The sequence below is a fragment of the Colletes gigas genome, unplaced genomic scaffold, assembly GCF_013123115.1.
Source record: "Colletes gigas isolate AHSC1104 unplaced genomic scaffold, ASM1312311v1 Colletes_gigas_Sc00011, whole genome shotgun sequence".
Taxonomy (NCBI): domain Eukaryota; kingdom Metazoa; phylum Arthropoda; class Insecta; order Hymenoptera; family Colletidae; genus Colletes; species Colletes gigas.
In genome coordinates, this window is record NW_025106640.1 from 2604492 (window position 1) to 2622231 (window position 17740).

Here is a 17740-nt window from a genome sequence, read left to right on the forward strand (position 1 = left end):
CATTAAATTATATAAACAGAGAAAGTTACGTACCAGCTGGTAAAGTTTGAACTTGAACAGATTCTGTGCTCCAAGTTGAAGGACCTATATCGTTAGTAGCTTGTATACGGAATTGATAGAACGTGAAGGGTTTCAAATTATTTGCTGTATAAGACGTTAAGGTCGGTTCCACCCTTTCGGGAATAATTTGAAATGGTCCTGAATTTTCTGATTGTTGCACCGTGTAATAACTAAAAAAAATACAATTTTAAATGTAAATATTATATTATAAATTATACGCTATGTTCATAAAAGTTGATTTGATTATATACCGTAGTGGAGCGAATCCATCGCGACCAGGCGTCCAGGTAAACGTTATCTGACGACTTTGTACTTGCGATCTGCTTACTTGCGGCATCGACGGCGCCTGGGGACGTTCCCTGTTGTTTGTTGTGAAAACAAGAGCGTACGCTGTTTTACCCCAACCCAGTCTTGTTTGCGCGGTTACAGAAAACATGTAATATTTTTCCGGTTCTAAACTAGTAGCTCTGGAAAACATAATATGAAAATATGAATTTCTAAAGTATCTTAATATTTGCACTAAAAATATATTTAAAAATATATATAAAATGTCTTTAATATAATAAGTTTTAAAGCCGACCAATGTCATTTTATATTACTAATTATACCTGAAAGTTCTATCCGATGCAGGAAATTCTTTAGAAAATTGATGATCTTGACTATTATTCAGGTGAAACATAACTTTGTAGGCGAGAATCTCTCCGTTTGGATCTTCCGGAGTATCCCAAATGATGCGGGCAGTAGTAAAGCTAACATCAGGGAATGATACGTTCGAAGGAGGCCCCGGAGCTACAGCAATTTAAATTTGTTACTTTATTTTTATAACACGACGATAATTTCAAATAGAACAATGAAATTTACCATCTTCAAATGTTTGTACTCTAACTGGCGGGGTGCTTAGAGTTCCATCGCCAAGCCTAGTAAAAGCTAAAACTTGTACATGATACTGAACAAACTTTCGAAGTTCCGTCAAAGTCGTCGTAAATGTAGTGTTACTAGGAATGTTTTTGTATTGGAATGCTGATCTAGCATTTGCTCCGTAGTAGACTTTGAATCCTTCTATTTGTCCATTCTGATGTTCTATAGGAACATCGCCCCATCTTACTAGTATAGTTGTGGAAGATGTTGCATTTGCTTCTACATTAATGGGCCCCATCGAAGGGACTGATTCACGAGTCCTTTCAACTGCTTTGGGACTCAGTGTAGACGAGCCAACGTCATTAAATGCTTGCATCACGATTTCGTAAAGAGCATATTCCTCCATATTTTCTAATACATAAGAATTTGCGGTATGATCCTCTATAGTTATGCTTTTTGATGTATTCGTCCGCACCTCGTTATAAGTAACATTATATCCTCTTGGATTGCCATACCATTCTATCTGCTGTAATGGAATCCACCTGACGCGTAATTCCGTAGCGCTCATTGCACGAACCGTTACATTTCTGGGAGGATGCGACGGCGGTGCTTGGATAGTTTGAAACTCTTTCGTTGGCTCGGAAGGCTGAGACGCACCAACCACGTTGTTAGCGATTAATCGTAATTTGTATTGCATGAAAGGAATTAGGCCACCCACAGTGATTGTACTAGCATCAGGATCTGAGACTTCGTATATGTTGTACCAGGTAGTGTTTCGAGTCGTTTGCGCTTGCACCGTCCACTTCGTTATAGACGAATTGCCATCGAATCCCGGTGTGAATTGTAGAACAACCGAAAACGCATCTATATTGGACAACGCCAACTTGGTGGGTGGTTCTGGAAGAACAGGCTCGACTCCCGATTGGATGACAGCGACTCTCGGTTTCCCAGGGCCCACGGAGGTCCAAGCATTTACTTCGAACTTGTAATGTGTCATTGCTTGCAAATGTTCAATTTTCAGTGACAGAACGTCTGCCGTTATATTGTCAGCCCTTTGAGAATCGGGTAGGTCTTTGATCATATACTTTAATTGGTATTGCGTGAGAATCCCGTTGCTCTCGTTCGGAGGACTCCATTTTACGGTAAGCGATCGATCGCTTATATCTTCGAACTGTAAATTTTCTACTTCTTCAGGTACGTCTTCGCGTGTTCGGACTTGAACCGCCAAACTTCTTTCACCGTCGCCTGGATCGGTGAAGCACAACACGGTTATATTATACAGGGTATACTTCTTCAACCCAGTCATAATGGCACTTTGTTCTGCGAGAGGATCGAACAGACTAGGTGGCACGGTCATCGACTTGTATTCGTTTGCTTCTGTAAAATTATGGCCCACCCAGGCTTGCAATTTGTAACCCTGGTTTATTCCATTGATCTTTTGCGGATTCGGTGGCTTCCACCAAACTTTTATCGCGACAGAATTGATAGCTTTCGCTTTTACGTTGGTCGGAGGAGCTTCCGGCACTCCCTCTTTAGTTTTAATCTTCAAACCCTCGGTGAACACCCCGACGCCTTTATCATTGTACGCTGCTATCTGCACAATATAGTCTTTCCATGTAATCAGATCGGTAATGAGATAATTTCTTTGTGCCTCGTTGGTAATATTCTGTATCGTCCATGGACTGTCGTTGTAACCGTGCAAACGATATCTTAACATATATCCTAAAATATGGCCGTTTCGATACTCCTCCAATGGAAGCTGCCACTGCGTTATTATCTCCGACGACGATCGAGCGGAGCCAACAAACCCCATCGGTGGCCCACTAGGAGCTAGAATTAAATCAATGGACTTGATTAGAATTTTTAAAATTTAAAATTCTCTCCTATTTTGGAAACGTAACACTAGGCCTTGTACAATTATACTTACGTTCTTGAGGAAGAGCTACTACATTACTAGGATCGGAGTGTGGTCCTTCGCCAACACTGTTTTCCGCGCTCACTCGAAACTGATACGCAGCAGCGGCTTTCAAATTGTTCAACAACACCCAACGACTTTGCGCCGAAACATTATCATTTTCGGTGATCCAATTTAGCGCAGAATCAGGTATAGGTCCTGCACAAACGAGATTATTTGGAAGTTTTATTTTTGCACCAAACTGCAATTTACATTAACTTACCAAGATCGGAAACCTCTCTTCTCTGGACTATAAACTTCTTGGTTGGACTGTTTCCATCAAAACCAGGCACCCAACTAACGTTTATCGTACGGGGAGATATTCGCTCGACTCGACTGGCCATTACGTTTATTGGCGCAAAGGGCAATTCGATTACGCTAAGACGCGCTGATCGAGTTTCATTTCCTCCAGGAGAGACTACTGAACACATGTATTCACCTACGTCGGAAGCTCGGACGGCGACTATTTCCAACGTGCCATCGTTACGCATTTTCACTCTTTGACTGGCTTGCGTATTTATTACTCTGCAAAATTTCAATATTTTTTTCTCTAGAAGATACAATTTACATTTATTAGTGTTATATCATTGTCAGTGTACATACTGTGAATTATGAAACCAAGCTATATCGTACAGAACGCTTGGATCGTTCGAAACTTTGCACTGTAATTCCGCAGTGTATCCAAGAAGTACAGACGTATCAACAGGTGGTTGAATAATCTGTGTCCGTACTGGAGAAAATAAAAATAATTTTAAATTTATAGGTATTTGCATAATAAATTATATGAAATTTTTGTTTTAGAATTACTTCTTACCTAAAACAGTAAGATATGCGGAACCATTCACAGAGCCAGCTTCGTTAGCTCGAATACACGTGTATTTTCCTGCATCGTTTGGTTTCACAGCAGCAATTAAAAGATCCCCATTATCTAAAACTTGTACTCTGCCTGCGATCTCCACGAGAACCGTATCTACGAATCAAGGAAGACATCCAATATTTTCTCTGGATAATTTCATCTAAAATGTAATTTATTTACCATTGTAAATCCACGTAGTGTTGGGTATGGGAGCTGCCACAGCATTACACGTTAGCGTTGCATCTTTTCCATCTAATATCGTTAAATTCTGAGGACCATTTTCCATGATTGGTCCAGACGCTGAAAGCAACGACACGAATATATTTTCGTTTTATTTATCAACAATGACGAATTAACACATGCACGCAAAAAAGAAAAAAAATGCAGAAACAAACAATTGGTCATAGAAAATAAACTTCTTGAAGTTCAGTGTTTCCCAATATGTAATTTATAGACACTTCGTTAAGTTAATTAAATTCTATATTTTAAATGTAAAAATTTTCTTATTATTATATAATGGAAAACGCTGAATTTCCCCATACCTGAATATTTTATTTTGCAATAATAAGGGTTCTATTATGGAAACCTCGTTATCTCTAAAATTTAAGTATACTTTCTAAGGTATCTACGGAAATAGCTAACTTTTACAATTCCGTTTTACAAACTGATTCCTATTCTAGGTAAAACGTGCTACTTATACCGTATTTAATTGCTGCTAGTTGTGTCGTATAAACGTGCAAAATTTGAAAATAATTTGTAAAAGTGTTTACACGCTGATAAATGTAAGTTAATTATTTTTTTTTATAACAAGCAAAGTATATTATTTTTTGTATTTCTATGAAAATAATATTCGTAGTTTATAAATGAAATTAATACTGTAATGCATTAGATTTATTTTGATATTTTTAACATTTTTATGAGTTCTTGAGAAAAAACGTGTTGTGTACGCTGCTGAATCCTCGTGCTTTGTGAATGTATTCATTATATGTATAACTACCAGGGGGGAAAAACACGGATACAGCTGAAAGAAGCAAACATTGTGGTGTGATATGCATTCTTCAAGCATGTGCCTAGGTAATCTCAAAACGTGGGTATTTCTTGGCATCAGAATCTTACTGTCTGGATATCGAGAGAACTTAATACGGCGATCAGATTGGCGAACTCTGACTACATTGTAGCCAGCTGCCCAGCGGATAACTCTGTTTTTCAGTCTGCTTTCTAATCCTTCTGCCCCACAGAAAATACGTCATTTATAATAAATGTAAACAAATATCGGGTAACTAACAAACAAACAACAAAATAATTATAAAGTAAATTACAGATCTCTCTGAACCAATGGGCGTACTAACTTTTAGCTTTCAACCAGGTATAACTGGATGCTTCGCCAGCTTCGTTGGAAGCAAGACATTGAAACATTCCAGAGTCGTTCATTGTTAACTTTTTAATTGTCAAGGAGCCATCTTCTTCCATTGCGTATCTGTAAATAGACGTACAAACAGGAAACCTAAGGAAAATTTCGATTTCACTAAATGATTTTACATGATGTATGAGATTAGGAAATATGTTAACTATTAACTGATAAGAAAAGGTATATCGAATATACATAATCTATTAAGGGGGTAATTATCGGTAAGAATAGCTAATTAGGTGTCCAAATCTTATACCTGGATCCAAGTAAATGATCAACAGGCTCAGCATTACGGAACCAACTAATTTTTGGAGGTGGAACACCAATAGCATCGCACGGTAACGTCACGGTTGATCCATAATCGCTAAGAGTTTCTCGTTTTAATTCCGTTATGAACATTGGTCTCTCTGAATGGACATAAAACAAGTATAATTAATAATCCAATAGCCACTGAAATCTTCGTTGTCACGAATTGTATCTTCACTCTTTCTTACCATACACGACAACTTTTGCGCTCGCGTTCACCGTTGGGTATCCACCGCTCCTCAAATCCACGTGACAAGAATACACCCCTGTATAAGTTATGTTCGCCGATATCAACGCCAAAGTCCTGTTCCACGAGTCATTAAAGCTGTACGATATCCTGGAGTTCTCGATCGGAATCCCGTCTTTCGTCCAAAGAGTACGTAACTCGTGGAGCGACCTAAAATCGTCCAAGCAACTACTTATAACATTCGTTGAATTTTAAATACACAGAATAATTATTAAAATCGCAAATTCATAAAAAAAAAAAGAAGTTGCATGAACACCTTCGCGCTTACCTAGCATTCGCGATGCAATGTATGTAAGTGACATCCTGATCTTTGATTATTTGCGTGTCCTGCGGTTTCACTATTATAGTGGGTGCCACTTCCGCGTTCGCGTCTCCCGTAACTTGCAGCTTGAAAAATGGACTGTTCTCCTCTTTGCCCAACTGTGTGTTAATAGCTCTGGCCCTGTTAGGTGCACAAAAGCAGCGTGAAAAAAATAGTTTCGTACATACCTGGAAACTTTGTTCGAGCATAATAGTCCAGGAGATTTGGGTTTAATGATTTATGAGCGCGCGAATAATTTCTCTTTCGAAGGATAACGTAAAATCCATGCGATAGAAGGACACGAACCTGTACAGGCCTTCGTCGCTCTCGGATGCGTTCAAGATGAGCAAAGTATGATGAGCGGACGCATATTTTATCCCGTACAACAACGAGCCGTCCGACGCGAACCACGTAACGTCAGGTGCAGGATGGCTTTCTACAGGAGGCAGTGTTAAAACAGCTGCACTGCCCGATTTTACGGTTACTATTCTCTCTGTGAGGTCCTCGAACAACCCCATATCTGCGGATAACGTTACAGTATTATTTTCATTCCGCGCGGTAACACATTTCGCAGATTTCGCATACAGGTGAACGACAAGGTACCGATCTTGTTTACTTATAAATTTGAAAATTTGACGATTTAAAAAGTTATCGAATCCAATGCAAGCGTGATCCACCAGGTTACTGATTATTTTCGAACGTGATTCTTAGCCAGTCTATTAAAAATTTCGAAGCTTTCAGGGGTTCCAGGACGTGTGGTTACGATTGATACGTACACGCTACCGCGAATGTAATTCTTTCGCTAAATATGGACCCCACGTCGTTCGTGGCGACACAGTGATACACTCCCGCGTCCTCTCTGCGTGTACTTTGTATTCGAAAATATGGTTCCGAGGTAAGCTCGTTGCTGAGAGGCACCCCATCCTTGAACCATTTGTACTTCGGCTGAGGATGTCCTGTAAGCAGAGCACGATTAATGCAAAGATGTCTTTTGGCGGTGAACAGTGATCGATGATGACTGCTGGCTAGTGAAGTCACGTGTGCGTGACAGCGGCCGTTGAACGTGTTAACGAAAGTTGCAGAAAAATAAATGTGGAAAGTCGTGATCTCATGTTTACGGCTTCTAGCGTGTGCCCAGAGAATTACCACGATTTACACGCTTTAACGTGTTAATTTTTTCCCAAGGATACCATGGGTATTTCACCGTTTGGTCGAGGCATATGCACTATACTGCGATCTAATACTATTAGTACAGGGTCATACTATCAAGTTACGGCACCAGGCCGCAACTGTAAGGCTTCATCTGGTCACCGTCTCATCCGCCTGTTACTCGATATTTCATGAGAACAATGGGGCACTGCGAAGGCGTTTGAAAATTTGGCGACAAAGCAACTTCGAAGCAAATAAAACAGTAGTAACGGATACGTAAACATTAAGAAATTAGAATACAAAAAGCTATGAACCTATGAGGGTTGGGCAAATTTTTCAATAACCACTGTGCTTCTGAAAATGTATGAACGGGTCCTTAATAAATTTCAGATCGTCTCGAATCTCTCGAGATGTCCGAGCCAAGGGTATTTCGTACTCACCTCTCGCTTGACACTGCAGAAATTTCGTTCGATTTTCGCTAAGAATATTGCCGCTGCTGGAAGGCTGAGTGGTGAAGCGCGGTTCCTGGAGGGTCTCTGCAAAAAAAGAACCAAGAGAAAAAAATTTTAATATACGGTTCCACCTTGGCTATTATTGCGCGAGAATATTAATTTTGTAACAGCGTCGCGATTAAAGCCGAGTAATATTTTTTAGTAAATCCTTTGAGAGGAAAAAGGTAAACGATTTTTCAATGTAATTCACTGGAAAACGTTCTCTAAACAAGAGACTAGCGCTTAATGAGAGTTAAGGTGAAATTAACGGTTGATCGATCATCTTGACGTTCGAAAAAGGAGTTCTTCGAAGGGCTTCGTTGCCGTCGTAGGAACAATTAATCGCGAAACAAAGGAACAATCGAGGGAAACGTGTTAAACATTTGCGTAGATGGTCGGTACGATGAGAAAGTCCAGTGCTGCGTTCGCCCTCGTCTTAAAATCATCAGAGCGTGGCAGAAAAGAGGGTGCACGTGTCGGTTTACGTCCATGTGACTCGACTGTACGGCATCCGGCTGTTCGCATTCTTTTCTCTTCTCTTCATCGTTTTGGTACACCGTAAATTACGCGCGCTTCAACCTGATGACTCAACAAACGTTGTTGCGTGGAATTCGAGGATGATGCTCGTGTCCACCGTGAAATATAACATTAGAGAACTCGTTGGAATCTATAAGGGAAGTGGGGGGGGGCCAATATGGGCATAATAAACCCTGGTGCGCCAACATTACAGAAGTCAGAAGTCGAGTGAATTCCAACGTGAACGATGTACAACGTCTTTTCACATCGTAGCTTCCTAACTAACTCGATTTCGAATTAATTAACATATATCGTCTCTCTCGCTTCAGGGGACATCTTTGAAAATGTTTGAAAACCACTGCTATAGATTCTATAGCACAGAACGTATTGAATAAAAATTCTACGGTAGTGAATGAACTCTCGACAATGAGGGTAGTGTGAGTTCTCATTTTGAGAAATCAATGCTTGAAGTGTGGTATTCAATATCAGGAACAGAAGTACGAAAGCATCTTGCGGTTTGCCAATTTCTTCTTTTCCATCGATCTTGGTCCCAGTGGTTTGCACACGGTATATTTTTTTATATTAACCGATTTAATTCGTATCGCGTCGGCAGATGTTTCATTGTTAAGTTGCATTTAATCGTTTCGATGTTCGATATATTCGATTCCATTCATGTCCACCAGAATAAATATTTTAATCGATCGAACCATCGAAAACTGATTCGGTCGTTAAAGTTATTCCTGATAAAACTTGCTTTCTCTGCAGCTGTGCAAATGTTGGAGGATGTTTTATCCCCCCCCCCCTGTTTCTTGATATATCGCCCCGTGGCTAAAGTGTTTGGATTTCTCCATCGAGAGGATAATATTTTTAAGCTGTTCTAAGATTTATTTTGACTTTTATTGAAACTATACAGGGTACGTCATGTAATTAAAACACTGAACGGCGTAACAAAATTTATGTTCCTACGACCTCATCTTTTTTTAAAAGGATTTCTGTCGACTCGACGATTGAGACATTCTATCCGCCCCAAAGCATTCGCAGTGAAAGAAACCGTCTTCGCGTTAAATAAAAATCGACCGCGAGTAACGAGGGAGGGCCGCGAATCGATAAATTACAAATACCGCCTAAACAATAATCAATAGTCGTGCTGGTAATAATTTCCCCGAACAGAGTACTTCAGAAACGTCTTGTTGAAAAACAAATTACCCGGTATTATTTTTTTCAAGCACCAGTTTAGTCAAACGGCTGTGTTTGCTCGATGATTTTCCCTAGACCGTATAATCAGTCGTTTCAGCTTGAACGACGATGGATTACGAGCTCGGTAAATACACTTGTCGCCAGGAAGACGTACATGTTACTTGCACGATGCTTGTGTGCATATTCCGGCAATATTTACTCTTTAGTACGGAAACGTTTCTTTTATTTTTTTTTAAATTTTTACTGTATTTATTTTTACACTCTGACTTCGAAGGAGCTACCAAAAAGCATGAATATTCATAATTAAAATTACGTTGGTAAAACGAGGAAGCATTGTATAAAAATTAGGATTTTTAGTAATAAAAGCTGCACGTCTCCATCGTGTCTAAGAAGAACGTTTCTATTGAATTATCGACGGATCGTTGATCAAACTGAAATTAGTTTGTCGAAGATAAACGCGACACGCCCTTTTATTTATAGAACACACGCGAGACTTAAGTGCATCTTAAGAACCTCCGTCTGTTTTATTTTGAAATTCATCAGCGTCTGCGAGTCCCACGCGATATGATGTTCGACCAGTGTGCCGTGTCGACATTAAATTACACGAACGCACATTTGCAGGGAAATGAGGAAATAGCCTTATCGCGTAATGCTCGAAACACGCTGCACATTCTCGCTATCGAGAACGTCACAGAATGAAACAATATCAAATTCTAATACGAATCATTTCTTTGTTTTTTGTATCATTAGGGTATCCCCGAGACTTTTGACGATAAAATGGAGCACGGTATAATAAGCAACGCTCGTCTCAAGACGAACCGATCGCCTCGTTTTCTCTCAGCTCCGAAATAAGACGGTACATTAACGCGGAGGGACTGAAATAAGAAGCAGAGGCCACGTATGCGTGCTTATGGCAACCGACCACTAAAAGTACGATACTCGAGGAGCTTTAATAAGTAGAGCACACGAGGGCTGCTTCTGCACGGCACACGACTCTCGAATTTTGCATACCACGCGACCGACCGGCGACGTATCTGTCCTGCATTTTACGCCGCCTCCTTTAAATTTCCGATTCGATCTATAAAACCTCCCAGTCGTGTCGAATTCTCGTAAAGCATATCGGGGGAACGAAAAGTTCGTCGACTTCTCGAAAACAACAAGAGCCACGGGAAAGATTTTCGACGAATCGTACAGTGTCCTACGCGCCAAACGAACCCTTTCCCGCTATTGAAATTTAAAATGGTCGAGGCCGTTGCAAAATGGCAGACAAGATCAGTATGTTCACCCTTTATTGCGTGAGGAGGGTATACATGGTTAATGATATAGCAACGTGTTTTGCCGGACAGTAACCAGTCCGAAATCGATCAATAAATAGAACGGGAATGATTTCATCTTCTTTCAGGGCGGTTAAACTCCGTCTACAAAACTTTTATACATCGTTATCGGTCTAATAATAAATTATTTATAATTACGCAAGTTCTCCATTTTTTTTTTTTTTATTTATTATGAGCAACGAAAAACGCGATATTTTCTGACTGTTCGATCGTTCGCGGCGTCGCTGGAAATTTTCTAAATTAAATTGATTGTTTCGATAGGGTGATCACGGACCGTAGAAAGCGGAACAGATTTTCCCGATTTTTATTCATCGTTTGTTTGCGCGGTGAACAAGCAGAGACCTTATGAAAGGAAGAATCAGGTTCATTCAATACGACAATCGGTGGATGATTTATCCCAGCACATGCTCGCGTTATCGTGCCATAGAAAACCTTCGGTGCATGTTGCTGAACTACTGAACCCCTATTTTAAGCACCGCAGCTGTCACACCGATGTGGAGAGGGCATGCATTTACGCGCAAGGGCGGGACTAGGGCGTGGATAATCTGCTTTTACTAACGTTAAGTGAGAAAACCGGATCCGCTCGAAAAACGCTCTCTTCCCCGGATATATCCGTGCCCTTTTTCCGGGACGAGAGAACTCTCGCTGAAAACCAACTCTGTATCGCTTACAAGATCGTGCTACTTATCCGAAATGCACGTCCGGGGGATACACAAATATTTTCACAAAGCTTGGAGGAAAACAGTCGACGATACACTTGGTCCAACATTATTTGATTCTCCTTTTTTTAACGCGTTTAACATAAATCGTATTTGTTTTGACGTCGCAGAGCGCGTAATGCAATAACGAAGACTTAGAAAATTGTACGCTTTGACCTTTGCTTGAAATCTTAGGAATTAGATTCTTAAGTTCACGCAGTAAAATAATACCGAATAAAACCGAATTGTTATTTTATTAATTCCGAATGACGTTTTGTCAATATTTTAGAACACCGGTGTAACCGACGAATTAAATGAATTATTCAAAGTCAAGTCGCGACGGGTGGAGATTAAAGTGCCGTATTTGCATAAGATTCCGAGTTTAATTACTATTTTAAAAGATTCTTTTATCGGTACAGGTACCTTGGACAAATTATTCCCTCCATTCTAGCAATTCTTTTCATTTTTCACCAGCAACGAAAAAGTTCATTTGGTTACGAAATTCTGCTCGCTCGAGAAAAAGGTAATAGCGATCTTTAAAGGTCTCCAAAGCCGGTGATAAATATTTAGCAATCCGTTATACGATTTCGTGAATTATTATCTCGTAAAAAGTATAAATACTTTTCTTTATTTCGAGTTGTGCGCGATAACTGATGGCCAATTTTCCTTTCGTCGGGCGTGTAACGATAATGCAAAATTTCATTGGTCGGTCGTATTAGATGCAATCGTGGAAAAGAAACGAGCTTGCACGGCACAGAAAGAAAAGGCGAGCGGACGAAAAGCACGAGGTTGACCACCTGCACACTGCAGAGAGTGCCATGCACCCCGCCAGGCGGAAGCTATAGCTGGCACTGCGTGTTGTAAGACGCAATGCGCAACATTTTGCGGAAGCCTCCGTCGGTTATCGGTCGAGATATCTCGCGGGAAACCGCCCGGATCGAAGTGAAATCCTCGCTGGACGAGTCCCGTGCGCGTTGATCATTTCCCCGAACCAGGAAAAGGAAACGTCGCGCGATCAAATCGGCCTATTCTTCACCCGAAACCCGCGCGAGTTTTCCAAGATTTGCTTTCAATCATGGGGCCCTTCTACGTGCATTTTTAAAGTAACCAAGACACAAAAATCTCGATTACCTCGCGCGGTAGAATTATATAAGAAAACAACGAACTAGCTGGTTTAATAAGTTTCGTTACTTCGCGATAAACGATACTCTTCGACCTTTTTATTATTCAATTTCCCAAGCAGGAAGTTAGCTCGTTTCTGTATGTAAATTTCAAAACAAGTGACTTTGTATTCCTGGTCGTACAGGTTTAATGTTCGTCCGCAGTGGGACTAGACTCCGAGGAAGTTTCTCAGCAGATTTGGCGCAGCACGAACGATTCACGGATTCAAAGTGTCGGCGTGTCCCGGCGTGCACAAAGTAAATTCTTCCGCGCGAAACGCACGACTTCGTGCATTTTCTGTATGAATGCGACCGCCGATGCGATACAAATAAGCCGCGGAAGCCGTAGTCCCGGGGCTTTGCGAGGCAGAATGCGGCAACGACGAAAAATTGCATCGGGAGACTTGGCAAAGCGCGAGATTTCTCCATGCGGCGGCAGTCAAGAGCAATCGCGAAACTATCGGGCAATACTTTTTTACACGCTGAATCGATATCGTCCATTCGCGCGCACGCCGAACACGGTTCCCCCGTCCTTTCGAAAAAAAGCATCCGTACATCCGCGCGAAGGTAATCATCGATATCAAAGCAATTACGAATTTCGCTAATATAGGAAGAATTTTATTGGCAGATTCTAGAGGCCAAAATAAGACGAAAATCAAGAACAGAAATTTGTTGATTGAGGTTTCGTTAAAAAGTTATTAACGTTTAAAGTTCCATACCGACCAGAAAATTTTTGACGAAATGAAAAAATTTCAAATCATTCTAAAAAAATTATTTTCAGTTGCGGGGGTCAATTACAATCATTTTTGGTCAATAGACACACCCTCGAAATCCTACCGAGTTTCGAGAAAAAAATTCAAATAGGTGTGAAATTTTTCTGCGAAATTGAAAAATTTCAAATCATTTTAAAAAAATTATTTTTAGTTACAAGGATCAATTACAATCATTTTTGGTCATTAGACATATCCTCGAATTCCTACCGACTTTCGAGAAAAAAATTCGAGTAGGTACTGAAATTTTTAGACGAAATTAAAAAATTTCAAATCATACGAAAAAAATTATATTTAGTTACAGGGATCAATTACAATAATTTCTGGTCATTAGACAAACCTTCGAAATCCTAACCACTTTCGAGAAAAAAATTCGTGTAGGTGGACCTAACCGGAATGTTTCTACTGCATGAATTTTAAAAGTACAATTTTTTTAACAGAGATAACAATAATAATTTGAGACCCGTTTAGAATGATCAGTGAAATTTTAAAAGATTAAAAAAATAGACTTTCTCTTCGCAAGGCACAATATTTTAGACGTTACAGGTGCAGCACGTGACACATGTATTGTACGCGTCACGTGCTGCTGCACCCTACGTCTATACTCAATTGTGCATGGACACACAGCAAATAACGGCGCATGTGAAACGAATTTGGTCGATATTGATGTTTTAATCCAAATCTGAATTCTATTATTCTATACTTTCCAATCGAATTTTTGCGTCGCTCTATTTATTAAAAACTAGCACTTCACGATAAAATAAATAGCATGCATGGGTCCAAATGGACCCCCGTGTCCGTTGAGCGATTGTCAATATTTAACCTGTATATTATTTTTAATTTTCATCGATATGATCAACGTAGCAAGAAATGAAACGTAATTCAGAATAAATATATGTTTCGTCCAATGTTGAAGCAGTGCCGACTCTCACAATGGAGCGTAAGCGTGACCTCGCATTAAGTGCACTTTCGTCTCCACAATGGTGCTCTCCGTAACTCATTACACCTAAAAAGAGCAGGGTACTTCGCACGAGTGCTGTTTAGTTGCTTATAAAGACAGCCGGTTCGAGGATCGAGCCATTTCAATCTTGGTGACCCGTTAATTTGTCCACACGTCTCGAGATACTTGGTCGTAGCAAAATCAAGTGATCGCTCAAGGCCACTCGAGACGCTATCTCCACCAAACTCGCAGAAATACACGAGCTTAAAACTTGTACAACCTCCTCGCGGCGTACTTCGCGGTGTGAAGTGTTGTAACTTTGCGAAAAAAAATCGTAGAGACTTGATTTTCGTTTCAAATTAAAGAGAAAGGTTCAAAGTTTACGACAATGTTCACAGAAAGCGTTAAACTTTGCAATCTTCGGTATATAGAACCTGTCCTCGTATTTAAGGTGCTACAGTAGCGGTAATGCATTTAAACTGGAAATCAAACATGGTATCGTAAAGTAGAGACTTCGAGCTTTAGGAAAAAGAATCAAGATGTAGGATAAGTTTCCATTGAGTCGCGAGGGTACAACGAGTACGTCGATCTCACTTAACCGGCCTTGAGTCATTGTACCTGTCGAATAAAAATAAAAAAGATTCGAGAAAGGGAAGGACGAATGAACAGAGCCGAAATGACGTAACCCGGAGGGGAGCTTGTCGCTTTTCTTTGACGTGCACGACCGCTTTGCTCTATCGCGAAACTGGTTTCAGAATGCAGCGCAGCGCCATGGATTGGCATTGGACCTCCGGTGTAATGCACTTGAGCGCGATTGCATTCGCGACGTGGAGTGCAGCAGACTCCTGTCTGCGCACCGAGTCGCCGCCGGTTGAGACACGTTACGGAGATATTTGGCTATTTGCCAATAGCCAACCGAAATGAACGAGGGTCACGGTCGAGACTAGAATTCAGAAAGTGACTGAAGAGTTAAATGAAATCGCAGCCGCGGTTATGACCACTCGCCCTCCCTTTGTGAGCCAAAGCTATTTTCCTCCTAGACAGAATAAACATTTAAATTTATTATCTCTCTAAATAGAAAACTGACGTGGCAACGCGTTAACCAGTGCCCTTAAAATCCTTTGAAAACCTTCGAATAAGAACTTGAATTTCGTATGTAAAGTTGCAAACGATTTAAAAAGTTCCAGCCAAAGTACCCCGGCTGTTGCAAAGTCCCTTTTGCCACACACGATCGTGCCATATCCTGATGAAAGAGGATTCTCTTTCTGTCGAGTAAAGCTGGTCGTTTTGTTCTCGATGCTGATTTCAATCGGCCTAGTTGTTCACAATAGCCTCTTGTGCAGTAATCGCTCGATTGGGTTCTGGCGGCTCGAAGTGCACAACTCCTTGTATGTCTCATCAAACACTCGGCAAGGATCTTCCTCGGATGCAAACTTGGTTTTCCCACTGGCGTGGAAAATGTTCGTTCCGCCGCAGACTCCTTAAACTTATGATATAATATCCACATTTCATCTTCTGTCACAATCCGGTCCAAAAATGGCTCCGTGCTTCGAGGGGCGGAAAGTAGGCGCGCACGATGACTCTTTCATAAAGATTTCCTACGGACAATTCCCATTTTCAGAATTTACACGCCTTCCAAAAGTTTTCCAAGTACCAATTAAAGATAGTTCTTCGAATGTAATAGCTAGTTCCTAGTTTTTAATATAACTTTAACATTTATCTCCAGTTTCGGGTAATTTATATCGCTATTAGAAATCAACTCTTTCACAGACACTTTAACTCTGATGACACCATATGTTCTGCTACGAAAGTTAATATCAGTTATCAGTGCTCTGAAAATATTTGATCATGTGTCGATGATTCGTTAGCGGATAACAGTGCCCCTTATTAACATAAGCTTCTTTGACACGGTAAACTTCATCTAAATTAAGCTGTTAAACAAGGTTCTATTCGTTGATAAATATCGTGAGCCCAAAGTGGCCAAGGCTCTTGTTTTGAACCGAGGTTAAAAAGGTTAAGAAACTACGGTCACGTTAATTCGTTAATGGAACCGTTCAGCATTAGTACCATTTCACGGAAGAAAATCTTTTATTAACTCCCAAAGCACCTGGTCCACCTGCATTGAAATTAACCGCACGGTATAGCTTTGCGCACGACAAGCCCCCCTAAACATTTAAAGCAAAACTCGCGGTCAACATGGCCACTCTGGCGAGGGTGGTGCGAGTGAATTAATTCACTCTCGCTGACCCGTGAAATTTCAGCATGCAGCACAAAATACTAGCGTTATAACCACCGAGAAAATTGTGGTCGATGACGAGAACTTCGTTTCGCTAATATTGGCGTTTGCAACGAGAACGATCTTTGAATCGAAATAAAATGTTTCGATCGTCGTGTCAGTTATTGTGTTTGCTCAGGTTTCGAGTTCTCTGTCTGTAAAGGCTATAGTGGCGGCGAAGGATCACTTTTCCGCGGCTCCATCGAAGAAATTCAGCAAGTTCTGCCGGGTATTGCGAGTCTACCATGAGCTGGCTGACTCAGCATGGTCGGCGTTAGACAAAAGGAGGGAGCAGTCAATTCTCTCATTTTTTTCCCGCAGGGGTTTGTCTTGAAATAACCACCCGTCGGCTTAGCTGGCAATGAAGTGCACTTATAAACGGAGTGCAGCCAGGAAGCCAGGCGCATATGGTTACGAGGTGCACGGTCGAATTTGTGGTGCCACGTGCTCGAGGGCCGATGTACCGATGTCCCCCAATTCCCGCGGGAACTGACGAAGGAAGGAAAAAAGCCAGGATTGGGTTAGGTTAGGCGCGTCCTGTTCTCCATCGAGCGTAAACAATGCGGCGAGAGCGCCCTGTGATTTAAATAACGAACCCCAGGCGAACGTTTCGACGGACCCTGGTAAACGATATGCAATTATTAGCGTGCGTCCACCTATTATAATGAGCCTCGACGACATCCACCTGTTCCTCAACGCGTTAGAATGGTCATACAACGACGATAAACTTAACTCTGCAATTTTTTAATGCTTTTCTTCACGCAAGTAATTGGAAAGCTAAAGAATTAAATTTACTCTATTGTGACTGGTTTTTTGTTCAGAAATGGGACGAATTAATTGGAGCACACGTTACGAAGGCTTCGTTGCCACGTTCCGAGCGTGTACTTGGGTCGCAGAAATCGTAGTTCGAAAAAAAAAAAGGGTGAAGATTCAGCCGTGGGAATGCACGACTTGTGAGAATGTGCACTGAATGGCCGACGATTTTCTTCTTTGCTAATTCAAGGTTTTGCTCCGGCGAACGAGTCACTCGACTCACGGACAGTGACCGTACGCGTATGTACCTTTAAAAATGTACACAAATACAATTTTTATATCGGTTCTATGCCCACAGAATTATCGAAGAAAAATGAAAAAAGATAGAAATTAAATTACTAAGAGGGTGTGTGTGAAACATTATATGTGTACCTGGAAATAATTATATCTCGAATATAGTTACAGAA

The 17740-nt window shown here is 40.9% G+C and overlaps 1 protein-coding gene across 1 annotated transcript in view; it reads right to left on the reverse strand.

The window, feature by feature from the left end:
- LOC122398544 (protein sidekick) overlaps positions 1–17740 on the reverse strand; it is a 38365-nt gene that overhangs the window by 4091 nt on the left and 16534 nt on the right. Inside the window, exons 2-18 of the mRNA XM_043398527.1 lie at positions 7580–7675; positions 6767–6946; positions 6297–6510; positions 5958–6131; positions 5631–5839; positions 5393–5543; positions 5078–5205; positions 4845–4955; positions 3909–4028; positions 3687–3842; positions 3476–3602; positions 3096–3397; positions 2846–3031; positions 922–2748; positions 669–849; positions 312–527; positions 34–230 (exon numbers count right to left, since the gene is read on the reverse strand). Of these exons, the coding sequence (XP_043254462.1) occupies positions 34–230; positions 312–527; positions 669–849; positions 922–2748; positions 2846–3031; positions 3096–3397; positions 3476–3602; positions 3687–3842; positions 3909–4028; positions 4845–4955; positions 5078–5205; positions 5393–5543; positions 5631–5839; positions 5958–6131; positions 6297–6510; positions 6767–6946; positions 7580–7675 (4575 nt within the window). The remainder of the gene's footprint in view (positions 1–33; positions 231–311; positions 528–668; positions 850–921; positions 2749–2845; positions 3032–3095; positions 3398–3475; positions 3603–3686; positions 3843–3908; positions 4029–4844; positions 4956–5077; positions 5206–5392; positions 5544–5630; positions 5840–5957; positions 6132–6296; positions 6511–6766; positions 6947–7579; positions 7676–17740) is intronic.